This window comes from Petromyzon marinus, chromosome 36 (genome assembly GCF_048934315.1).
Source record: "Petromyzon marinus isolate PM22_M1 ecotype Great Lakes invasive population chromosome 36, UKy_Petmar_22M1.pri1.0, whole genome shotgun sequence".
Classification (NCBI taxonomy): Eukaryota; Metazoa; Chordata; class Hyperoartia; order Petromyzontiformes; family Petromyzontidae; genus Petromyzon; species Petromyzon marinus.
Genome location: NC_133702.1, coordinates 7857838 through 7884246, shown reverse-complemented (window position 1 = coordinate 7884246; position 26409 = coordinate 7857838). Strand labels below are relative to the sequence as shown.

Here is a 26409-nt window from a genome sequence, read left to right as displayed (position 1 = left end):
GATTTATTCACATTGGTTAAGGGTACATGCAGAGGAGGCTTGGGAATGAAACGTTGTTTCCTCAAAGTTTCTCCGTTTCATTTTGTATATACACACACACCACACACGAAATCAGCGGATACATGCTAAAAGCAAAATGGGTTAAACGAAACGCCTATTGCCTCGCCATGAAGCCAGTCCAAACACACGCGGGCTGTCTCTAACAGCAACAAAAGTAACAGAAGAAGAAGCCTTAAAATACTCACATGGTTATGACCTTCAAGCGCACGGACGGAGACTTAGTTATGGAGATTTGTCTTACCAAATTCCGAGGCAACCTTTCTCAGTTCTTTAAATGGTTCACTCCGGGTTCTTTCGCCGGACGGTTCAATTGAGTGCGCATCGCCGCGATTTCTTTACGCACAGAGAGGGGGGTGGATGACGTTCGGAAGAGAGGCGTTCCGTGAGTTTTATTATTTTTAGTGGGTTACTACTTAAATAACACATGGGCGAGGCTACCATCTCTCGGACGAAATGTATCATTGCAATTGCATGAGTGTGCATAATACAGGTTTCGTTTGAGGTTAGATCGCGTAAAAATATAGAAATGTGTCGTTAAATCCGCCACCACCCGACACAGCCTATGAGCAAGGTGTGTTATGTAAACAGAACGTGCCAATTCGTTACTCGTACAGCACACCGGTGTGTTGGAGAGTAAATCCACAAAATTTACAATACTTACTAATTGACTGTGTCCGGTACATGGTGGTGGTGGGTTTAACGACAAATGTATATATTTACGCGATCTAACGCCCCCCAAAAACCCCTGTATTATAGATGATATTGGTCGCGAAAGCCTACGTGTTAAACTACGTAAGTGTTGTGGGAATAATTCCAGTTTGCCAAATGCACGCCCCCATCATCAACTTGCACTGGAGTGGACCGGCGGTGGTGAAGTATGGTCAAATGCCCTCCCCGCCAGACCCACCCACCCATGGCGTGTGGTGGCCCTCGTCCAGGCGACCGTGTGTGTAGAACACAGTTTGCGGCAGTGTACCACGATCCCATAATTGTTTCGATTTAAAGCTTTCGTGACTGCAGGGATTCATCTTCTTGGTTCTTTCGGTAAAGTCACGAAAGCCTACGTGTTAAACTACGTAAGTGTTGTGGGAATAATTCCAGTTTGCCAAATGCACGCCCCCATCATCAACTTGCACTGGAGTGGACCGGCGGTGGTGAAGTATGGTCAAATGCCCTCCCCGCCAGACCCACCCACCCATGGCGTGTGGTGGCCCTCGTCCAGGCGACCGTGTGTGTAGAACACAGTTTGCGGCAGTGTACCACGATCCCATAATTGTTTCGATTTAAAGCTTTCGTGACTGCAGGGATTCATCTTCTTGGTTCTTTCGGTAAAGTCACGTAGAATGGAAACAAAGTAATACAAATAAAACATAACTACTTGTGTTGTGGCCGAAACGTCGTGAGAATTTTATTTTATTATGTTTTATTTTTATCACTTTGTTTCCATTCTACGTGACTTTGCCGAAAGAACCAAGAAGATGGATCCCATAATTGTTCACGTGAAATTTTACAGGCGAAGACCGCCCCCAGCACGGAATCAGACTAAAACACACAAAGAAACACACGTTGGATTCAGAGCCGGATTATCCTCGTAGCAAAAGTAGCTACATATTCTAAGGGCCCCGCACTTTCAAGGGCCCCGTGCTAAATGCTTTCAAGCTATCAATTCCGGTTCAGTGATTCTGCACTTGCTCTATTACTATAGTACTATACTGCCTTCAACTTTTATGAACGACTGGTTGTTTAAGGTTAGCGATTTGTCGTATTATCTGGTTGTATAGCAAATGAACAAATACGATTACTTTACTATGCAAGTAAAACATTTGTGTTTTAATATTTATGTAGTTTAAAAAAAAATTAAGGCCCCTTTATAACATATGCTACAGGCTTTGCACGAGCTTAATCCGGCACTGGTGGGATTACAAAAAAGTAAATGAGGTTGCTCCCGAGATTAACCTTTCAGTTTACAAACCTATTGCCAACTCTCAAAACAGTCTACATGATTTCCTGCTCAAATGAGCATTGGATTGGTGCTCATCTCCCATTTACAGCCCTGCAGCAGTGGTGGAAATTCCACATTTATATGACCAGGGCAAGTATATCCATAGCACAAACACTGATGACCCCCCTCCCAAAAAATTGTACTTATTTTATTGACCCCAGCGAGGGGAACGATGGGGCTGAGTCAAACTCCAACCAGGATTTGAATCCGGAACCTTCCGAATGTGAGCAACTCGCTCTACCGCTGAAGCGGCAGATCTCAACTCATTAAAAAACAAAAGTAGCAATGGAAAGAGTTTGCATATTTCTAGAAACCCCATAGCATGGTGAAAATGTTCTATTTTGTTCGCTTGATGTAGATCACACATAACTCATCATCGATACAACACGTCCCTGCCTGGTTCATTCCAGGCCAGAATGGAACATTATTTGACTCCGCGTGAACATTCATTAAAGTGCCGCGACTGACAGTGCATGATGCACCCTGTAATTTTCCACTACTGCGCGTGTCAGTTCATTTAATTTGATAATCGATGGTGACCTCGTAACACAAAAACTTGAACGTCACAAATTTGGCATATACATTCAAAGTCAGGTACAACACATTCCAATATCTATCACTGGCATAAATATGCATTTAAAGAAACAATACATCTTGCTAATATATTATCTTAATAATTTATATAAAAATATGGAATATATAGAACTAGTCAAATTTGATATTGCTAAAATTACTGCAGTAATACAGACTATCACAATCAATGTGAACCATCAAATTGACATTTAATTGGTTGTGGGCAAAGGAATCAGATCACTCACATTTGCGGTTAATAATAATGTATTTGTTTATCCCACTATCATGAAATCTCAAGACTCATTTAAAGGAGGGTTCTGCTAGGGGATGATAGCCAAAATTCCTCGTTTTCGTATTTGGAGAATGGGAAAATTAAATACACTGACTGCTTTTGCAGCAGTGCACAAGCACAAAAGGAAAAAAAAAAGTGCTCGTTACTTTACCTTTGTTATTAACACAGCCAAGGCCGTAGCCATGGAGTCAACATTGGGGGGACCAAATCTTCCAGGGGGTCTGGGAGTTCCCTCCCAGAAAAAAATAATCTAAATTTGAAAACGAATTTCCTGCCTAAAATGTTACAAAATTCACTAACATATAGGATGGACTAATAGTGTATTGTATTACATTGCTCTGTTTTTACTTTTTTATGTTTTCTTGTTTCATTGTATGTAATGGCAGAGATTAGGGAATAATAAAGTACAACCATAACCACAATCATGTGAACAGAAATCTATTTTATAGCAATATATTGGGGGGGGACATTTTGGACCCCCCATTATGTGTCCCCCCCCCAATATATATTATAAATACGGCCTTGAACACAGCATTCTACCAGAAAAGTACATCGCAAGCTAACATGTCATTGGCGGAATGATAGCTTATATGGCATAGAGCTGGGACAGTTTAATCAGATAAAAAAATAGTTGAATACTATTTTGTCATCGATTACTTGGGCACTTTTTAAAAATACTGGTCACCCTCCACATCCTGCTTGTGAAAGCAGGAAACCCCCTGGAAGCCACGCCAATTGGTTAAGTAATTTAACCAATAATCAGTAGAGTAAATAATGTGATAGTCCAGCTCTACTCTAGCATATTTCCTTCATAAGGCAGTGTTGATGAGGAATGTGGTGCATTTTTAAATATTGCTTATGCTACCCATGGCTACAATTCAATTTCGCCTGGGGAGGTATTACAGGGACTCACATTGCCTCTTCAGTATAATTTGTAAATTAAATGCTGCCTATTGCCAAAACACAGTGCATACTGAATTGAGAAGATCTATGCTCAAACATAGTACACATCACACGGTCTTCAGATATACAACACATTGAAAGAAGACCACATTCGAGGTCCGAACAAAATGCACATCAAGATTTTGAACGTATATCAATAAATGTGTTGACGAGCGCTTAGAACGTGACTTCATTTTCATAGCATGCTCCTCCAATGTCTTGGCGCTTGCTGACTTGAACTCTGGACATTTGGTGCCATCGCTGCCCAACGAAGGAAACGAGAGAAGATTAAAGGCGGTCAACGTTGAAATACAGGGGAAGAAGTGGCGACGCAGTGGTCAGTGCGGTGTGCTCTGAATCTGAAAAATCGAGTTCGATTCCTGCACCCATAGCTAACATTAATTGTGAGTGATACATGAACATGTCTGGCCCTTGCCACCCACAATCCCCAACCTGCATTGACCAGCGTGATGAGGGATGGACAAGCCACCCCAATGATTTATATGATGGGGGGGGGGGGGGCCTTCAACCAGCAATGGCTTGACAATGCACTGTATATTGTTATTAAAATAATTGCTTATTAATAAGTAAATTTAATACATATCGCTTAACATATACGCCTGTATGGCTCACGTAAAGCCACATGTGTGAAACATTTGACAATCTGCGCACACGTGAAATGTGGCACTTTGCAAACCTGGAAGGAAACAGAAGGCGCATTTTCTACCCGTTGTCGGTATTCGGTGATAAGTGACCACGTATGGCAGGGTTTTAGTAACACCATGCATCACAACTGACTAAATGCCACCTTTCAATACCCACCAAACATCTCCACTCAAACAAAAAAAATAGAGTTTCTAAATGGTGCACGTCCATGATGATTGTAAACGCCGATCATTATGCATGTACGTTGAACTCCTTTCGCACTGTGAGCAGCCAACCGTGCAAATCTCTTAATTTGAATCGGCACTCATTGCGTCAGGTGGGAGACACCACGCGTGCCCACACACTTGTACAACATAGACAAACGTCTGTATCGCAACGTGAGTCAAGCGTTCTCCCCGCATCATGCTGGGTGTGTTCATCGCGATCCGCATGCGGCATGTAACGACTTCAATATTGTTCAGCAATTAATATGGCTTAATAGCTCTTGACTGCGACCAGCTACAGCGGTGTACTGCGGTGTGGACATTCCCTTAGTACCTGTCGCAGAGTTCCCTTGCTGACCAAGAAGAGGTAGACCATGTATCCAGGGATGAGGAGCATGGACGACAACGCCATGAACCAACCCATGCCCTGACCCCACATCGGGTACGTGTAGCTGCCCAGCGTCAGCGGAGTCATCTCCACGACGCTGAACATGAACACGCCCTGCAGTGGCACCCGGCAGACGGCGTGGTCAAGACAGCGGTGGAGAATCAAATTCAATTACTCAACGGTTCAGCTCGCGAGCGGCGGCCGCGTTTGTTGCGCGCAGAGCGAAACGCGCGGTGACCCCGCGGTGACCCCGCTTCTCGCTTCGGCTTCCGACCACTTCATGACCACAAATTAATGGGTTTGTCCGTCGAGAGGCTCTCTCTCAAACCTGCCCGGGCATAATTAATAGTCCGAGGTAAAAAGAAAAGGGTGCAGCCCTGCAATGTCGTGCCTACATCACTCCTGGCAGAAGGTCCGTCCGCTACAGAGGCTCCAGATAGTCCCTCTAAAGAATATTTGGCATGCTGTTCCATTCTGGTCAGACGTCTCGGAAGACGGTGGGAGTACCCACGTTTTACTCCACCACAGGCGACGACCTGCCGATTGACTGACTCGTGTACCCATTTATGCTACTGAGTGGACAGGGGCGAGAGGATTTTAAAACACTTGCCGCATTGTTCAACTGGCACACTTGGGTGGAATGGGGAGGGATTGAACTGGTGACCTCTGGATTACAAATCCAATGTGCTCAACATTACACCCTAGCAGCATTCTCCCAAGTTATGGCATTTTTCCATTTTAGTATCAGAATCGATATATTATGAGGTGTCTCGTTTTAATACATGTCTTTGCAGTGCATTACTGTGTAATAAACATAAGTTTAGCACGTAGGCTCGAATTGTAAATGTTGTGGGTTTACCCTCCAACACACCGGTGTGCTGTACGAGTAACGGATTGGCACGTTCTGTTTGCGTGACAAATCTTACTAATTGGCCTTGTCAGGTGGTGGCGGGTTTAACACTACATTCATATTTATGTGATCTAACCCCCCCAAAAAAAATACATATTATTTTTTATAAAACTATTTATTACACAGTATTTTATTTGTCCAATAAGTTACTGACAATTTCTCTATTCCCGAGGGCGGTTTGGAATTGATTTTATACCAATGAACCCAAAACAATGGTTCTTGCTCGAAAACAGCTCGGCTCACCACGTTCATTGATCAACCACCAAATGCGCCACTTAGGAGGGAGAGGCCGCATTGTCATTCCCTGCAAGAAAAACAAAGTGTTTCTTGGAGAGACTCTTTGTTTACAAAGGTCAAACCCTTTAAAATTCCCCACCACCACCACCACCTGCACTTGCAGACAGGGCAAATGGGGACCCACAAGATGCCATTTGTAAAGGGGCCAGTGTTTGTTTCTTCATAAACAGAAACATTTCTGTCAGTGTTCCGCCCCGAAGGAATGTGCAGAGTAAACACCGTGACAAGGTTTACGGCTCAGACTTGTGGAACACCCAAGCTGTGGGGCGCTGGGTGTTGGTGGCTTTCTCTATTGTGCTTTATATACGGATGCCAACATTCTTCCTGATGTTAAGATGCAATGGAGGAAGACACGGGTATTGTACACAACGACTAGATCAAGTTCGATGTAAACAAAGTGTTTAGAAGGGACAGAATGTTGCTGCTATTTTTCAATGTGAGTGATATAATATGATTTGAAGCTTTCGTGACTGCAGGAAGCCATACACTTTGGTTCTTTCGGTAAAGTCACGTGGGTATAATAATCATCATCATCAGCCGTAATCAATCCAATGTGGGATGAAGATCTCCTCCACATAACAATTCGCATAGCTTCTACACATGAGCTGATTCCATTGCTCCATCTCCTCTGTAGTGGTGCTCTTGGAATGCGTTCCTTTCCTTGGCCGCCACTCTGTCGCTGTTGTTGATCACTGCCCATCATTTGTTTAAGCGGTGTGACCTGCCCAAGCCCACTTAACTCTCTCCTAAACGTTTTCAACGAAGTCTCTAGCCTGCCTACGTTCTCTAATTTGTCTTTCAATCTAATTCCCATCGTGAATAAAACAAGAACGTAAAGTTCATAATAAAGGTTTTTGGGTTAGATCGCGTTTATTTATAAATGTGTCGTAACCCTCCACCACCCGACACGGCCAATCAGCAAAAAAAAAGTGTCACGTTGACAAAAGACAAATAATTCACTACTTCAGCCCACCGGTGTGTTGAAGAGTTAATCCACATTTACAGTTTGAGTACGACGTTTCGCTGGTAAATACATCCAGCATCATCAAGCAATTCGCCAGAATTGCTTGATGATTGCTTGATGATGCAATTCGCCAGAATTGCTTGATGATGCTGGATGTATTTACCAGCGAAACGTCGTACTCAAACTGTAAATGTGGATTAACTCTTCAACACACCGGTGGGCTGAAGTAGTGAATTATTTGTCTTTTGTCAACGTGACACTTTTTTTGCTGATTGGCCGTGTCGGGTGGTGGAGGGTTACGACACATTTATAAATAAACGCGATCTAACCCAAAAACCTTTATTATGAATAATATTGGTCGCGAAAGCCTACGTGTTAAAAAGAACGTAAAGATTAGACAACAGGATTGTTGCACCACAACGGAACAAAATGATGCACAATCCGGAGTTTTCCAGCAGTATTCGCTGAATCGACTTTCTAAGTCTCACGGTATGTTAATACATTCTGTTTCGTCGCCAGATGTTATGGCCAACGGCTCTCCGAGTCGTGTTTATTTGACCCTTGTCCATTTTTAATGTTGCTATTTTATTTCCCACAACCGACCATGACAGTGCATCATGATTCTCGCCGTCTAGCCTTAAGCTCATGGAAAGCTCCTCCCTCGGAAATGAGAAAAAAAGCAAACCGCTTGGCAGCCTTTAAAACTGGACTGCGGCAAACATGTTTACTTGTGAAAATGCATCGGTCAATCTTTTAAGCAGTAACTGTATTTTATTTTGTTTTAAATCCAAAAAGAATTGCGCAACTGTTTAGGTTTTTCCGCGGTTGTGAAGTTCTCGCCCTCCGATGTGTTTTCGGGTCGCACTTCGTGTTCCTCAGCACGGATGTCCGACGTTCCATGTGCTGGACGTTCAGCGCGATGATGTGCGACTAAACGTCAGATATTATTTCAATTGTGAACAACACGTCGGCGAGCCAGCAGAACTTGGCCTTCCCTGATTTGAAGCTTTCGTGACTGCAGGAATTACTCTTTGGTTATTTTGGTAAAGTCACGTAGAAAGATAATAAATTGGCCTTCCCTATTTTACTTGTTGATGTTCAGTATACTGTATATGTTTTATATACCTCTTGCATTCATTACTTGTACTGTATTAATTAACAGGGATTACATATTATTGGTTCTTTCGGTAAAGTCACGTAGAAGGGAAACAATAAAATAATAAAAATATAAAACAATAAAATTCTCACGACGTTTCGACTGCAACACAAGCAATCATCATCAGGTGTGAAAACCACAGCAAGAAAATTTGAAAAAAGTAAAGGCACAAAATATCAAGTGGCCACTTTTTTCAAATTTTCTTGCTGTGGTTTTCACACCTGATGATGATTGCTTGTGTTGCAGTCGAAACGTCGTGATAATTTTATTGTTTTATATTTTTATTATCATATTGTTTCCCTTCTACATGACTTTACCGAAAGAACCAAGAATATGAATCCCTGCAGTCACGAAAGCTTTAAATCAAAATTTAGGGGTTACATATTCAATGTACTGTTTTTATCTGCACACAGATGACTGCTTCATAGCATCTAAAACTTGGTGGGGTTTATGGAGCTCACACATTGAAACCTGCATTATGAATTGTATATTATAAATAATGTTGATGACGATAATATATTTTGAACGATTCTTCTATATTCTTGGTTCTTTCGGTAAAGTCACGTAGAAGGGAAACAATAAAATAATAAAAATATAAAATGTGACTTTACCGAAAGAACCAAGAATATGAATCCCTGCAGTCACGAAAGCTTTAAATCAAAATTCTTCTATACTTTGGCACGATGTACATCAAGCCATACAGTTTGGAGTTGTGCGGCAATTAATTGTACAGCACAACATTGCATATCCGATTCTTGGGGACTGTGAAAGCATCAGATAGGTCAGATATCTGAGCATCCAAAGAAAAAAAGACAGTTACAGAAACCGTGCACAGAGAGTTTACTGGACGAAAATATACTCTAGGAGTGAGCACATGTACACGAGATTAAGAATACATTACAGCGTGTGAAAAGGTTAGATTTGTGAAAACGTAGATCATAATGGCTACATCATGTAGGAATACTGCACTGAGTGTGGGCGGTTAATTTGTCAGGGCGGATGTGTGGTGATCAGATATGCAACGTCGTGCTGCCGCATGATGTGTAAAATAATGATTTGATGTTGGAAAAAAACACATTCTAAGTTTCTATGCTTCTGTGTGCTTAATGGACAGAAAATGCATTCCATGTTCTGCATTGCAATGAACCCTCATATGCTCACCACGACCACGAGTGGAGTGAAGAAGACCCAGCAAATATTCCACCATTTGTGGACCTTGTGCCCAATCATCTCGCAAATGTTATCATTGAACCTATCGACGCCTGAAAAAAGAGTCACGCATGCTGATGAGATTAAAGCGTTTTCGCCTGTCAATGTTGTGTAACGCTTGAGCAGCAATGTTTATAAACGTAGGTGAAAATGTTTTGTCGTGAGGAGACAAATGTAACGCCATCTTACAAAAAAAATCATTCAACTACGGTACAAGCGTGATGACATATAATACTTTTTCAATATTCAACCTGATATCTTATTTTCTTATAGGCAGTTTATTTTCACGCACATTTTTTTTATTTTAAATTACGGTTGCCTAGCAAAGGCACAAAATATCAAGTGGCCAGCAACAAACAGCACTCTCGAAGGTGTAATAGATGATGATTAATAATGTAGATTTCTTAATTTGAGCGACGTTACAATAATTTGTGAAAACAGAAGAGTGCAGGGAATTCCTGATTTTTGTGCTTAGATGGCTGTCCTTCCCCTGCACCTACAATGAGTAGGGTAGGCTACGATCAACATAATGCATACATGCAATTCCAATGTGAAATTAAACTTATGAACATCCATTAAAACGAGAGCTCTACTGCATCACAGTGTTCTTCCTCAAAAGCTACTAAACAAAGATCCAAATTTTGATTTAAAGCTTTCGTGACTGCAGGGATTCATATTCTTGGTTCTTTCGGTAAAGTCACGTGGAACGGAAACAATAAAATAATAAAAATATAAAACAATAAAATTCTCACGACGTTTCGACTGCAACACAAGCAATCATCATCAGGTGTGAAAACCACAACAAGAAAATTTGAAAAAAGTGGCGGTTATTTTTAACGTTAGCACCACGGAGAGAGATTTGACAGTTTGTTCAGATGGACGAGTCCATCTGTGTTCGAAACGTCGTGAGAATTGTATTGTTTTATATTTGTATTATTTTATTGTTTCCCTTCTACGTGACTTTACCGAAAGAACCAAATATATAAAGATCCAAATGTTTAAACGTACCGTAACACCAAGATATTGCTATCGTTTCAAAGAAGACGAGGAAGAGCAGGCTCATCCCACTTGCCGAGTAATAGTCAAACATCTTGAAGACATACAGCCCGCCCTGTGGATCGGCAGGCAGTTAAAACAAATTCACGTCAATTCAGGGTGGCGACACAGCCCAGCGCTGGCGCGTTTGCGGCTTGCTGCGAGAGGTTCATGCCCTCCGAGCCCGGCGGCCACCCTGGTTAATACTGCAGTGCGTATTAACCGCTAAAGACACGCCTGCCGTCTGCTTCACAGTGGGCGATTAAAACATCCCGTGACATAATGTGTGGGCCATTGTGTTCCGGTGTCACAGTCCTAATGATTCACAGATTGCGCCCCAAATTCCTCAGTTTGAATCGCCCCAGCGAAAACTTGGCAGGACCCTCCTGAAAAAGAGTCACGAGACTCACTGAGGCTTTCCTGGATAATCAAGCACAATACATGAAAGAAATTTGTCAACTTTTTCGAGATAATACAAAATTCAATGCATTGTGTTAACGCTGGTTTATGTCACCCATGAAGAACAATGTACCGCTAAATTTACCAACTAAAAGCCACAATATCGCTTACATATTTATCGAGTGTGACATTTACATTATACAGAGCAGGGCTTACTTTTAAATGAGATACTGAATGTCGAAACTGGTCCACAGTGTGTTTGTGCTGCTGACATTATGCACTCCCAGAAGGCCGTGTGGCTGATGAGGTGTGTAAAAATTACTTCTTGTATTTTTTTACGTGAAGGGACAGATATGTCAAGGTGTAGAAGTCGAAGTTGCTTGCTTATTTATTTTTGTTATTTGAATAACAGCATTGCGAGGTGACTGGCTTTGGCAACTGAGCATCTAGACGGCACTGCTCAGATTCTAGGCTTGAATTTGGGTTTCAGCCACACATAATTAAACCGGGTTGTAGAAAGTTGATGGTCTTGATCACCAATCAATACGTCAAGTAAACTGGTATTAAAGTAGATTTAGTTTTAGTTATTTTGGGTAAATTCCTCTTACACAAACAATTCCCAAGCAGGGCATGTGAGAGGGTGCATTGCCTCATTTGCAATGGTTGTCAGAAGAATGTTGTGGCATGCACTTTTTGTGGGCTGTTCTCTACCACACAGGGTGATCTATTCGTACTCTGAGAAAGTCCTAGATGGAAACGTTGTCTTTTATCATGACACCGATAGCGCAAACGGATTAAAATTGTAACAAAAAAATACAACAAGATATCATTGCACTTAACCTGTGTGATATTGGCGAGTCCGATGATGTAGGAGATAACGCAAATGACGGCGATGAAAATTTCCTTATGCCCACGGAGGTACTGAGGATATTCATCAGACAGGGCTGTGACGAAGCCTTCCACCGTGCAAAACTGCAGGAGAAACGTCATTTCACAGCACTTTCAGTGTCAAAAAAGTTAATGTACAGCTCTGTAATGTCTTTCTCGCGCCCATGCTGAAGCAAGGGGCGTCCACTAGAGGGAACTCTGTAAAGTCCCTCCAATAGGGTGTGTTGGTCTACTCTTCCGTGCTGTCGACACATTATCACAAATAGTCGTTTTTTTAGTTTATTTCGTTCAACCGGTAAGAACATAAAATACAAGGATAGTCTCATTTGCAGGAGTCGCATGGGTTATACAAATGACAAATTGGTAATTAAACACAAATACATATTCATATTAAATAAAGACACATTGAACAAATGTATGCACGCCCCAGTGGGCAGGTATTGCCTGATAAAAAGCCCGAAAGATTACCTGACTGTCCAGTCCAAGCATGAGAAGCATGGAGAAAAAAAGAATCGACCAGAGAGGCGATATGGGAAGTTGGGTGACAGCCTGTGGATAAGCCAGGAAGGCAAGGCCTGGACCTAATCACGCAAAAGAGAAGCAAATATATTATTCATGAACACAAAGGAAGAGAGTAAAATTTCCACTTGATGTTGTAACAATTGACAATAACAAAGAATGATAGATCGTGGTGAGTAGAATAGGAATGTACGGCTATACTCGACATGATGCACGTTGGCTTGGTTATTTTCCCTCTGTTCTGGTTTCCCAGGATCAGCCTCTTTGCTGAGGCACCAATTTTGGAAAATGTGTAAGTCTTCCTGGGACATTAAAAGTTCTCGCTTTTGCGAGTTGCGTAATCATGATAATAATAATAATAACAACACGCCACTCTAGACAATGCAATTAAAAGTAGTTCTCCCATATAATGGTATTGAAAAAAATATTTGTCTTCCCAAGATATGTTGTAGTGTTTGCACCTCAAGCGATTGCAGCCCTATCTGATGACAATGACAAAAATTGGCACATTTTCCCCAAAAACGAGATTCAGAAATATTGAACACATTTGTCAAGCAAACAAACAGGAACGCTTGCCAAAACGTGAACGCGACAATCAAATCTGTAAAAGATTGAGAACATCCGTCATAAGAGAAAAATTGTGAAAGAGACACACTTTTTTTTGGAGCAAGGCCACTCAGAGGCGGTGGGGGCAAAAGTGTGCGTGTGTGTGTGGGGGGAGAGGTGGATTTGCCCCCAGGCCTCACACAAAAGAGGGCTCCACATGAGGCTTGGTTTTTTTGTAGGTGTCGGTAATGGTCATGAATAAGCGTGCCCCACGTGGCATTCTGCCCGGGGCATCCAGGAATCTTGTGTGCGGCCCCCTGCGTCTATTTACCCGATGCGGCCAGCTCCTTAACAGGCTTCTTTGTGATGTGAGACATGAAACCCACGATGGAGAAGATGACGAATCCAGCGAAGACGCTGGTGACCGAGTTGATGCAGCACACAATGATGGAGTCCCTGCCGATGGAAAACAAAATAATTGCTGTTTGTCGCAGCCCTATGCCCTTTAGCGTGAAGTCGACTTGATCTCCTGCTCAAATTAACTTTGTTGTGGTGCGTCATCTTCTGTTTGCAGCCCTGAGCTGATGGTGTAAATTCCATATTCATGTGGCGGGGACGAGTGCATCCATTGGATAACCGCTATTGACTTGCCCAGAATGTCGTACTTATTTTATTGACACCACAGGGATAATAGGCTAAGTCAAACTGCAACCAGGATTTGAACTCACAACTTTACGATTGTGAGTCGCTCACTCTACCACTGAGCCACCTGGCCAGTTCCTTTAGCCACTTGTTTAACACTCATTAAACTTTGATTTAAAGCTTTCGTGACTGCAGGAATTCATATTCTTGGTTCTTTCGGTAAAGTCACGTAGAAAGGAAACAATAAAATAATAAAAATATAAAACAATAAAATTCTCACGACGTTTCGACTGCAACACAAGCAATCATCATTAGGTGTGAAAACCACAGCTGTGGTTTTATATTTTTAATATTTTATTGGTTCCCTTCTACGTGACTTTACCGAAAGAACCAAGAATACTTATTAAACTGTCAAGCTTTCATAAATAAATGCAAACAGTGAATGGTAATTTTTCCAATGAGTTAGCTAATCAAGTCTCACAGAAAGGTGTCATTGGATACTTTAATGTAATCCTCGTAATCATAACATTGCCGTTTTCGACGAACTCTTGCAGCCTCCAACGCCTGTTAAGAGTTACGCTTCGGTTATATTGGAACCATTATGCATGTATCCAATTTTAAAATCCACAGCGGAATAATAAGTTAAAAGACACTGTGTGACCAGATGGAATCTAGAGCGGATGACGTCACAGCAGAGCGTGCCCTTTTAAACAACTAAACAAAATCATGAAAGATCTTGTTTCGCCACGTGAAAATGAATCACGATTTCGTTGCGATGGCCTTTGCTCCTTCTAGATTCCTGTGCTCAGCAGCTTGCGGTCTGCTCAGCAAATGCTCGCAATGCACCAACAAAGTGAATCGTCCAATGTGAACAATCCTGCCGTTGCTCCACAAAATGGGTCTCAAGGTGTTTGTGCGGAGCGATTCTTTCTCGCTTACTGCATCAGGGATAACGAAAATTTGAGCGGGCCACGCACACCTCAGACGAGACAGGGTAAGTAAAAAAAAACCTGTCCAATGTTTGATTCCGCTTAAGCAAAATGCTGCTCGAAATACCACGCCCCCCCCACCACCAGCTCCGACAAAGTCCTCCCTCAATCGCACCTGAATTTCTCCCACCTGTTCTCCTGCCACCATCAACTACACCAGCACTCCGTAATAAAGGATTTTTTTTTTTAGGGTTAGATCGCGTAAATATAAATGTGTCGTTAAACCCGCCACCACCCGACACAGACAATATTAGTAAAGGTTGTCACGTAAACGAAACATGCCATTTCCTTACTAGTTCAGCACACCGGTTGTGTGTTGGAGAGTAAACCCACAGTATTCACGATCTAACCCAAATTTCAGGGCTGCACCTCCACATTTATAATGTTTTTTTTTTATACACACAATGAACCGAGACCTTTGCCTATTACTTTTTTTCACCACAATTAACCACGACAGCACGGAACACATTCAGTGTAATTCAAATCAGGGTACGGTCGCTCACTTGTAAACGTTGTTGTGGAAGGGGTTGTAGCTGCCAAGGGCGACCAAAGAGCCAAGGCCAAGGCCGTAGGAAAAAAATATCTGCGTCGCAGCATCCAGCCAGACCTTGAAAATAAATCAATTAATAATCTATATGCACAGCTCACACACACACACACATGCACCACCACCCGCGTGTTCCTAATTCCAATCAATACTCGACCTTAATTGGAGGGAAATGAAGTGTGATTAGCATGATGTACCGTGCTATGTGTGCGTAATGTGAGCTGTGTTTAGTTACCGCGGAGTCTGTGAGCCTGCGGAAGTCTGGTGTGATGTAAAACAGGATGCCCTCTTTGGCGCCCGGCAGGGTGATTCCACGGAAGAACAGCACAAACAGCATAACGTACGGGAACGTGGCCGAGAAGTACACAACCTGCGCACGGCAACCCAAAGTGGATTCGAGATTCTTGTGATGCCACCCACCGCATCGTCTTGGTTACCAAACACAATCTGTCAGAGTAACGCCCGCGGCGCTTTAACCTGTTCGCGAATTACCGCGCTTTGCTTCGATGAAACGGTTTAGTGCGGAGCAATTTTGGTTAAATAATAGTAATACCAAAGGGAATGTTTAGCACTCTGCCAGTCCATTGCTGAACGAGGCCTCCTCTCCACGCCATATGATTCCGAACCCGATTCAAACATCGTTGCCACTGGTGTTAGCCATGGCCAGGAATTGAGCTCAGGTCATTGGGTTCAAAGTGCACCATAATTCCATCTTTACTATAAAATAACAAGTTGATATTAGTGTGTTCTAAGACACGAATTAACAAATGTAACCATTAAACATACATTTTAATCAACAAATGCACTGTTTACGATTAACCATTTTGAATAAATAAACATGAATTTAACACTCGCAGATTTTTGTTCCACTAAATATGCATACATTTTTGATATTCGCAAAACCCAGAGAACTTCTGCGTTGGTCCGGTGTTATATAATAAGCCTTTTAATTGCAGAATGCTTATCTTAAACTCATCCGTCAAATACAGCAACATTTGGAGAGCTGAGACTCCGCATACCTTGCCAGTCCACGCAACTCCCTTCCAAATGCAGAAGTAGACCATGACCCAGGAGATGGCGAGAGTGATGGCAAGAGGACCTCTCACTTGACCTGGCTCATCCAACCCACTGGACAACTGGTGCATGTTCCGCCTGCATGCGTAGTAATGCAGGGCACGCTTCGTCTCTGTACAAGTTCAACAATTGGCATTGTGCGGTTGTGGATAAAACGACGAGCCGATAGCATCTCGGATGTATTTATCAATACGACCATTCCTTACGAAAATGGCTCTCAAAGTCGTTGATGTCAGTATTGTCACTGTAACCGAGACGTCAACCCCAAGATTAAAATTGTGGACATCTTTGACAAGTATATACAAATGAGTTAGGACGGGATGGCAGCAGTGGTCATTAAAAAGTTAGTTTTCATTTATTTATGGGGCTCGTTTGCTTGGATCATTATACAAATGTATGATGTTTTAAATCAGTAAGTTACGGACTCGTGAAAATGTCAAAAGTGGTCCAATGAAACCCCCCTCTCACATGACTATATACATCTTTTAAGAACCACTTTCTCTCAACGCATGTAATGCTTAGCCTCCAATGTGTTGTCGGGTTGTTCGCCATGGTACCTGACGTTTCACCGCACGTGCTCAAGAAGTCACCAGGACGTGGGGCGAAACGTCGGACATTGTGCCGTACAACACGCGGTACGTTCTACAAAAATACGTCGGAGAGCTGTACAGCACCATCGCGAAAACTACGTAGCGCATTTAAGACTTTGTGTCAACTCCAATGGAGCTGCGTGAGTACCAGTATCTCCCTCCTAATCAACTTGACTCAGTTCTAAGTTCATTGGTATCAAAAGATGAAAACCTAAGGTCCCTAACGTTTGCTCAAATTCGCAACATGAGCTTGCTCATGTTGGCAGAAGGGCCTCCTTAAGACAGAGTCCTGTTGAACGCCTCGAGAGGATTTTTGGCCTACTCTTCCATGCTGGACAGATGTCTTAGAAGAAGTGAGAGTGACCACAAACTTTACCTCGCCATACACTATCTTCTGATCGACTAATTGTACGATACACAGATATACTGCTGGGTGGACGGAGACGAATTTAAGAAACGTTGCCATTGTTTAAAATGCCACACCCGGAGATTAAAGCTTTGGATTACAAGTCCATTGCACTAACCATTACAGCTTAGAATCATCCCCCTAACTCTAAAGTACTCAAAGTCAAGTAAATTCCTGCTGAAATGAGCCTCTCCCGTTTACATCCCTGAGCCAGTGGTGGGAATTACAAATTCCTAAAGCAGAGGGCGAGTCTATCCATGGGACAACTACTGGTGACGTCACCACAAAGTAGTAATCATTTTTCTTAGCTCTTTCGGTAAAGTCACGTTGAAAGGAAACAATAAACACAAACGGTCGCCACCAGGTGTGTCGGTTTGCATTAATTTATTTATTTTTAAACGGCTTATTTATTTATAAAAACGTCAGCGCCACGCGCAGCGATTTGGCAGTTAATTTAGAAGGACTAGTCCATCTATGTTCTGAAAAGAGGAGGGGGGAGATGAAAAATTAATGTATGCTGTCTGAAAGCCACTGTAAGCATGAACAATAAATTAAGACCTGAAATGGTTTATCAAATCTTTCCAATGATTGCTAAGCCAGAATCCATCTTCTCGGTTGAAATTGTCTCTATGCTTGTATATGTGGATAGCCTATATGTGGATTTATAAATAAACCGTTTAAAAATAAATAAATGCAAACCGACACACCTGATGACGACCGTTTGTGTTATGGTCGAAACGTCGTGAGAATTTTTATTGTTTCATATATATTTTATTATTTTATTGTTTCCCTTCAACGTGACTTTACCGAAAGAGCTAAGAATATGAATTACTGCAGTCACGAAAGCTTTAAATCAAAATTTAGTAATCATTTCATTAGAGGAATTATGGTCCGAGTCAACCAATATAAAAATTCGCAACAACAAAAACCATTTTTTTTATTACAACCGGCTAGCTCTACCACTCGGCCACATCGAGTAACGACTGTTGCTGGCGTCCTTACAGTCAAGCACTTCCCTGCATGAGCGCGTGCTGCACATTAGGGGTCACATTCACTCCACCGAGGCTGCTGCCACTGTGCAATGATTGTGACGTATCGCCGAGCTACGCTTTTGGTTAGCGATTTAACTCCGCGAGTACTTGTTTAGGTACACTGAAGGTACTCAAACTTCACACGAAGTGACTGCTCTATTATTTACACTTTAGATTGCTTTCCAAATTGGACGGAAAATCTATGTAATGGAAGCTTTTTTCACAAAGTGGCTTTTTTTACCATTTCTAAGTGGCAATAACAGAAAAATACTGTTTAGTGGATGCATCGACAGAAACGCTAATGTCTCTATTGACGAAGCTGTTGGCCACTCACTCCCAGAACTCCACAACGGTGCTTGTGAGGTTGGTGGTGTCAAGGATGCTGTAATTCGAGAAACATTTATCCGTGTTCCACGGGTTATTGCAGTCTTGCCATGGCAGCATCTGAAAACACGCAGCACACAGCAGTCAGGCGCCTTGGAAGATACGCACTTAAAATAGAATCAGAATCATACTATGTATTTATAATGGAGGAATCCGACGAGCTATAAAGCTCTTTTTCACAAAGCACAGCTACTTTTATTTGTGATTATTAAAATAATGCACAATAATGATCATAATAATTGACAGTTCTACTAACTGTGCTGGTGAATGCAGGTTCGTAAAGAGGTGGGGGTGACCAGAATCAGTATCATTGTTCACTCACCCACTGAGGTTAGCTTTGAGTGGTAATCATACCACGTTCACAGCACAATGCGCTTACCACAGTGCCATCACTCCCTAGCGCCCCATTTACATTGTAAACATGTGGAAACCTCTGATAGCAGGCATTAATGCAGCTGGTTTAATTATGAAAATGTCAACAGAATTTGTTTGCATTGCATTTGATGTCTAAGTCGCTATTGCTATTTCAGTTTTGCTGCTGGTTCTATGTTTGTGAGTGCATCGTCCCCCCGGTAGAGAGGCCTTCGAAATTGAAATGTCATGGAACTAAATTTCGATTGAAAGCTTTCGTGACTGCAAGGATTCATCTTCTTTGGTTCTTTCGGTAAAGTCACGTAGAATGAGAATAAAATAATAAATTAATAAAATAAAATAACACAATAAAATTCTCACGACGTTTCGGCCACAACACAAGTGGCCTTCTTCAGGTGAAAGGAACAGACCTGTCGGGACGACAGAGCTTCAATGAACGTTGTTAAGATTCGTAGCGTGCCTCACTTCTCTAAACCAGCTTAAAAAGACGCTATGAATCTTAACAACGTTCATTGAAGCTCTGTCGTCCCGACAGGTCTGTTCTATTCACCTGAAGAAGGCCACTTGTGTTGTGGCCGAAACGTCGTGAGAATTTTATTGTGTTATTTTAATTTATTAATTTATTATTTTATTCTCATTCTACGTGACTTTACCGAAAGAACCAAAGAAGAAGAATTTGTTTGCATTGCATTTGATGTCTAAGTCGCTAATGCTATTTCAGTTTTGCTGTTGGTTCTATGTTTGTGAGGCGACGCTATATCCAGTCAGAAATTTCGCATAGCAGTGCATCGTCCCCCTGCGAAATTGAAATGTCATGGAACTACTTCTGAGATCCCTTCAAGCGACCTCTTATCAAACGCATCCGGCAGCAGAGATATTTGCAGCGTGGCAGCAAAACTGAAACCGATTCGATGTGTCGGTTTTCTCAGTGCAGTCATTGGTAACCAGATCGCGTTATTTATAAATGTGTCGTAACCCTCCACCACCCGACACGGCCAATCAGCAAAAAAGTGTGTACTCAAACTCTAAATGTTGTGGATTCACTCTTCAACACACCGGTGGGCTAAAGTAGTGAATTATTTGTCTTTTGTCAACGTGACACTTTTTTGCTGATTGGCCGTGTCGGGTGGTGGAGGGTTACGACACATTTATAAATAACGCGATCTAACCCAAAAAAAAAAACCTTTATTATGAATAATATTGGTCGCGAAAGCCTACGTGTTAAACTGATCGGTAACCAGGTTGAGATCATCGACCCACTGAGCTTGAGGTCCTTGATTCATCACGGGTGGGCGAAGCCCAAGGTCAAACTCGGATCTCAGTGGTGACGGCTAAATGTTCCAAAACTTGGAGCCAACAGGCAACCTCTGGCTTGAACAGGTTAAAGATAATGTAATTATATCCCATTACACGGAACTATGATGCGGACAACATTAATACAAAGCGTGAGAATTTAACTTGTGGCGTATGCTACCGTTATACACAGCCCTTTGTCAACAAAGTACTCTCCACGCCGTGTCGGTCGTCAGGGTCGTTAGACCATTATTCATCACACTGAAAGATGTGGGGGTTGGTGCACAGGCAGGGAAGAAACCAGTTCTGGTTCTAACATCACACGCCACTGATGGTAGCCGTTGTCGCGAGTCTAACTCACGTCTCCGCGTTCACAGGGCAGTACGCTAACCATTGTGCCGACGCTCCGCCCAAATGTCACGTGATTTTACATTGCTACATGTCGATGAGTTTGATGAGTTTGATGATTACACCTGGCATGTGGTATTCTGTGTGCTAGTTTGCTTAGTCTTTTTTTCTTTCTGGCTCCTCGAGATCAATTGGTCAACCCACAGCACCACACGCACTACTCACAGAGGTGAAGGAATTGTACAGGTAGTAGATGGCCCAAGAGATGATGACGATGTAGTAGATGTTGAGGTAGAATGAGATCACGACTGAAGCAAGCCCCACTCCTACATGCCAACACGGGTACAATGACATTTGACCGTGGTGAATATCATAAACGAACAATAAGAGAGGGAATTGAGGAAGGCAGATTGCTGTGGCGTGGTCACGTTCGAAGAACGGTACCGAATAGGAATGTCCAGCAAAAGCAATGACAACGCTAACGGAAGGCAATGGAGGGAGAGGTGGGCGGAAGCAAATAAAAAAAACCGCTGGGCTGATGGAGTGGATGAGGACGCGCTAGAGAAGAGAGGAATGACACGGGAACATCAGCAGCAGATGGGATATGAGACGACGTTGATCGGCAACAGTGGTGGACCCCCGCTGCTACTGACAATCACGGACCTCGTGGCCTCCGGAAAAGGGCGGATGGGAGAAGAGAAAGAAATATCGTAGACGGTAGATTAAACATTCGTCAATAATTTACGTGTAAATATTTAAAAGAAATCGCGACCCTTAACCACCACACCTTGAAAGTCGTCGGCGTACAACATTAGTACAATATTATCATTGATTTGATTCATGGTGCAATAGCCTTTTCAACATAAAATTGTCAAGATAAAGAATTGTGTTTAGCAGACTGCATAAATTATCCTTGCCATGTCACAATTGTTATTTTAAAGCTGTCTTGTGAAAGGATATATGAAATAATACTTTTATGATTTTGATAAAGGGCCGAGGCCACTTAAGTACTGGGCTTTGGAACAGATTGGGCTCACAGCAGAACTCCATCTACTTATCTGCGAAAAAAAATTGCAGATAAAATAATACAATTTTCTGCAGTGAATGCCAGAAAAGGGCTGTTCAATACCTGCGGATAACCCGCAGATAGTAGGAGGAATCCGCTGCGTGATTCCAGTTTTCAACAAAAAATTTCGGATAATAGGAAGCCATTCCGTGGATAATAGGAGTGGTGGATAACAGGGTGGCATATAATAGGGATTTTAATTTAGAATTGAAATATATATACTTTATTAAGAAAAACCAAGGGGAACATTGCCCCTGACTTCCAGACTAACTTCCAATTGCAGACAGGAGCTGTTCCACCCTTTGCCACACAGGGACAAATACCACCAGGGGGTCCCCTAGGAAGAGAAAAACTATCGAAATATACAGCTGGGAAATTTAATAATTGAGATGACATGTGATGTCAGGCACGTTGAGATTCTAGGGCCACCGAAGCGTCCAATACGTGCAAATCCTTATTTGTTTCTTGCATCGCACAACCTGCTGTCCGCTGCTCCTCGGTAAAAGGGCAGAGTCGTGACCGCCGGTCACCTTTAAACATGGGAGCCAGCTTCCAGACTCCCAGGCCGCCTACGGAGGTGTACTGCCCTAATGAAGTCTCCAGCAGGAAGAGCGGAATTCCAGCAAACACCAGCGTCAGGAAGTACGGGATCAGAAACGCCCCTGCAATGTGTCAGATGTGAGCGACATTCACATTCGGAAGTTGTCACATGGCAAATTGCATAATTTGAATTCGTACGCCATATTGTAGCGAAAAACAACGCGCAAGTTTCTTAAAATCCAACCCCGCTTCTGTCTGGCCAGCAGTATAAAAACGGGTAAACCAGTTCGTCTATCGGCAGGTCCGCGTGTGGTGAGACAAAGTGTGGGTGCTCCCACCTCTTCCATGATTTCTGGCCAACGTGGAAGAGTAGGCCAAAACACTCTCTCTTCGGCCTCTCTGGGTCGAGAGCTCCCTCCAGTGGAGACCCATCGGCCAGCAGTGGCGTGTGTAAGTAGAGTACACAGTTATAGGAATAGGTTTTACCCTTTTAACTGGCACAAAAACTGACACCTTTATTCAAGGCATCATGTTTGCAATAACCACAACACAAGCAGTCAGAATGCAAACAAAAAAGACAACTTTGATAATAATATGCACTGTCCTTGAATTTGATTGGTCCACACCCGAGACGGCTTTTCTTAGAGCCTAGTCTCCATTGGTGTTGGACCAGAAGACGCCAAAAAAGGCGTAAAATAGAGTACACAGTTGAAGGGTTGCACCTGAACGTTTTACATTTACGATCATGAGTACCACTTGTTGGGAAATCAACAGTGATCATCCATGGATAGACTGGCTACTGCCATGGAAATGTGGAATCTCCACGATTGCTTTGGGGCTCACCAACAGAAAATATCACCACCTCACTGTTTATTCGAGCAAAGGAGACAATTTTAAACTTGATTCGAAGCTTTCGTGTAGACGTTAGATTGGACGAACAGCTCACATCAGTGATTGTGAAAACAGAAAAACACAATTGGAGAATCATCCGAGAAGCAGGTACAAGATAACTCTCAAAAGTCTTAATTTACATTGGGTTAAAATATATGTCAATCAAAACGTATTGTTGCTACATAATTACACGAAATGTATATTCCCTATTTTGTCTTGTAATAGTTTGGTAAAACATATTAATGAAGCAAATAAATCACGGATTAAATGTAAAATTCAATGTTATATCTTTTCCATGGCAATTTTGGGCCAGAAAACCTGAACTTTAACGCGTATATTTTAAAGGCAACATTCATCACCACTTCACAATCTGGTAAGAATCCACTTTCGATTCAATATTTCTTTCTCAGAAACAATTTTGCAGAAAAAACTAAAAAGGAAAACATCAATCACAACCGCAATTGCAAGTTGTGATTTGACAAATGGTGAAATGACTCACGTAATGGGGAAAGAACTCTGGAAGATAAATGCGCACCCAACACTTTTTTTAAAATAAATTTATGTACCCAGGAAAGCCTCACTGAGTCTCAAAACTCTATTCTAAGAGGGTTCTGGTACGCTTTGCAGTAATGGGGTAATGATTACTACGTATCTTTCCAAAATAGTAATTTGCAGGTAGAGTATTTGTTTTTGTTGTTTTGGGGCGTATTGGCGGTACACCGGTGCAGCAATAACTCACCGGTCCTCATTAAAGTCTAACATAAAAATTGAAACTGACATTCGTTTTCCGACTGCTTCGACATCACGAGAGCTCATTTTGACGCATCCACGCAAGATTTTCTGACGGTGGGAAAAAAAAAATGTGCTTTTGTTTAATACTGCAACACCGGTGTACCGTAACAACACGTTCATTTAGAAAATTTGCAACACACTACGTCGGAACACGTGGCCTACTCTTTTTCGAATAACATCACTGGATCCTTCACGGTCGCTGTGATAAGCAGACGGCGCTTGATTTTTTTGACGCTTCATGCACCCACAGCATTGACCAGGGCCTGTCCGCCCGGGCACAACCCGTGAACCGTTCCGCAGCAATTCAGCAACTCGCTCGATGATCCAGCGACACTTTTGCACGACACGCTCCGACAGTCTCGCGCCGCTCACCTCCGCCGTTCTTTCCGCACAGGTACGGAAAGCGCCACACGTTGCCCAGGCCGATGGCGTAGCCCACGCACGACATGAGGAAGTCGAACCTTCCCTTCCAAGCACCTCGCACCGGGAGCTCTTTCTTCTTGGCCTCGGGAGCATGGCTGGGGTCCTCGACTCGCTCCAGGTTTGGTAGAATCCTCTCGCGGCTGTTGAGTTGCGACCCAGCTGCAATCTCAAGCGCGGCGTGGCCCTCCGCGTCTGAAACGGTGTTTGGCATCTTGAGATCGCCTCCGTTGAAGCTCAGCTTATCTCGCTCACTAAAGCGGAGTTTGAGGATGGGTGGGACGAAAAATGCAATCACAGCTGCGCTCTCGTCTTAGCGGTGCTTCAACTGATGCCTCGAAGGTTGTTTTCGTGTCTGGTTGCTTTTCTTGGCCTCACCGGTGCCTGCAAGACATAGGCGGTCAGTAAACATCGAAAACAGAGTAGTTATGACTGTTTAAAAAAAAAGTTACTTGAGCAACAACGTGCATATTTATATTACAAAATACATAATTACTTGAGCAATAACATGCAATTATATTGCAAAAAAAAAAAACCCGTCTTCAAAACGCTCATTCCAACGTTTTTCTCAACGTTGGACCTGAGTATGTATTTGACGTTTTTTAAAAAAAAAAAAGTATTTTATTTCTCCTTTCTCTCAAGTTATTTATTTATTTATTTTAAAAAGTCTCATCATCAACCTGTGTGGCGCCCCAACAGCGGCGAGTCCCAAGTTGGAAGCCAGCAGCTCCCCCGCGGTTGGTGCCGAGCCCTCCGTGGCGGCTCACCTCGGCGTTGAGCAGGTTGGAATTCACGGAGTTAAGTGGGGCAGAGTCGGGGTGAGCTGGGGGGGGGGGGTGGCACGGAGCGGGCGAGCGAGAAGATTTATTTTTTATTTCTCCAAAGTTGTTGCCATTGATTGCAGGAGGGGGGGGGGGGGCCGTCCGTAAATGACGTCACACGATTTTGGACGATTTTTGCCCCCTCCTCCCTCGTCACACGGCGTCACAAAAAGTCAGACCCCCCCCCCCCTTAAATATGACGTCACAAAGCTCTACCCCCCCCCCCCTAAAAAATATATAAAACATGCTTCAAATCGCTTTAAACTATTGTCATTGTAGCGCGTATTTAATGTGGCGCTGCACTCCGATGTTGTAGGTGAAAAACATTCATTAAAAAGTATATTTAGTTAAGTAAGAACGTGTTGTCTACATTTATTTAAAGTTGCGCATTTGGATGTGACGTCACATTTCTCAAACCCCCCTCCCTCCTCGTCACACATCGTCACAAAGTCTGACCCCCCCCCCCCCCCAGGGACGTGACGTCATTTATGGACGGCCCCAGGGGACGTTCGCGGCTTGCGGGGCGGCGATGCCGCGCGTGCCGTGCGCGCAATTGAACCTCATGGCGTGACCCCGGGGTCCAGCCATGAGGTTCAATTGTCGTGGGGGGTGGTTGCCGTTTAAAACGATGCGTTTGCTTGTCAACCCGAGGCTCCCTTCGATTAAAAAGCCACTCTTCCTGGGAGTGAAGTAAGCCGTGGCGATGATGCAAGAACGCGCGTAACTTGTGAACTTACCCTATGTCGGGCCCGGCTCAAGGTCCTCTCGGATAGGGGGTACCAGTGGATCTGTGTGGGGAAAGGGGGGGGGTAACAAGGGTGACCGGGGGGGTAACGGGGGGCGGTGACCAAAGAGTAATTGATAGAGACAACATTTCAACTATAAATTCAATTATTATCAAAGCTATGTCGTTATGCATGTGACACCATTTAACTGTTTGAAACATGCAGACATTCAACAAAACATGTCCCGATCGTGTTTGGCAGCTGTTACAAATGAAGCGGATGGGTTCTTTCATTACAATTTGTAGCTGATTTGTGGCATTTTTAAGTTGTCGTATTTGCATATTGATCACATTGCAATAAAAAACAATAATTGAAATGCAATCGTAAGTAATGACAGTTAAAAGCCTGGAAATTAATATTCACTGTGTC

At 42.9% G+C, this 26409-nt stretch overlaps 1 protein-coding gene across 7 annotated transcripts; it reads right to left on the bottom strand.

The window, feature by feature from the left end:
- Positions 1–1914: 1914 nt before the first annotated feature.
- On the bottom strand, positions 1915–25269 carry SLC6A1 (solute carrier family 6 member 1). 7 transcript variants are annotated; one of them, XM_032966528.2, is made up of 16 exons: positions 25202–25269; positions 24387–24818; positions 22271–22453; positions 20951–21051; positions 18663–18772; positions 16247–16379; positions 15463–15597; positions 15184–15287; positions 13381–13505; positions 12453–12565; positions 11937–12068; positions 10671–10773; positions 9615–9715; positions 6280–6340; positions 5073–5240; positions 1915–4130 (listed from the first exon to the last, which is right to left on the bottom strand). In XM_032966528.2, exons 2-16 carry the CDS (start codon positions 24646–24648, stop codon positions 4066–4068), a joined length of 1896 nt encoding a protein of 631 aa, XP_032822419.2. In that variant the 5' UTR covers positions 24649–24818; positions 25202–25269; the 3' UTR covers positions 1915–4065. The 7 variants fall into 7 exon arrangements, with proteins under 7 accessions (XP_032822419.2, XP_032822418.2, XP_032822421.2 ...); XM_032966527.2 differs by having other exon boundaries at positions 25115–25252; XM_032966530.2 differs by having other exon boundaries at positions 22322–22453; positions 25115–25251.
- Between the last annotated feature and the right edge of the window lie 1140 nt (positions 25270–26409).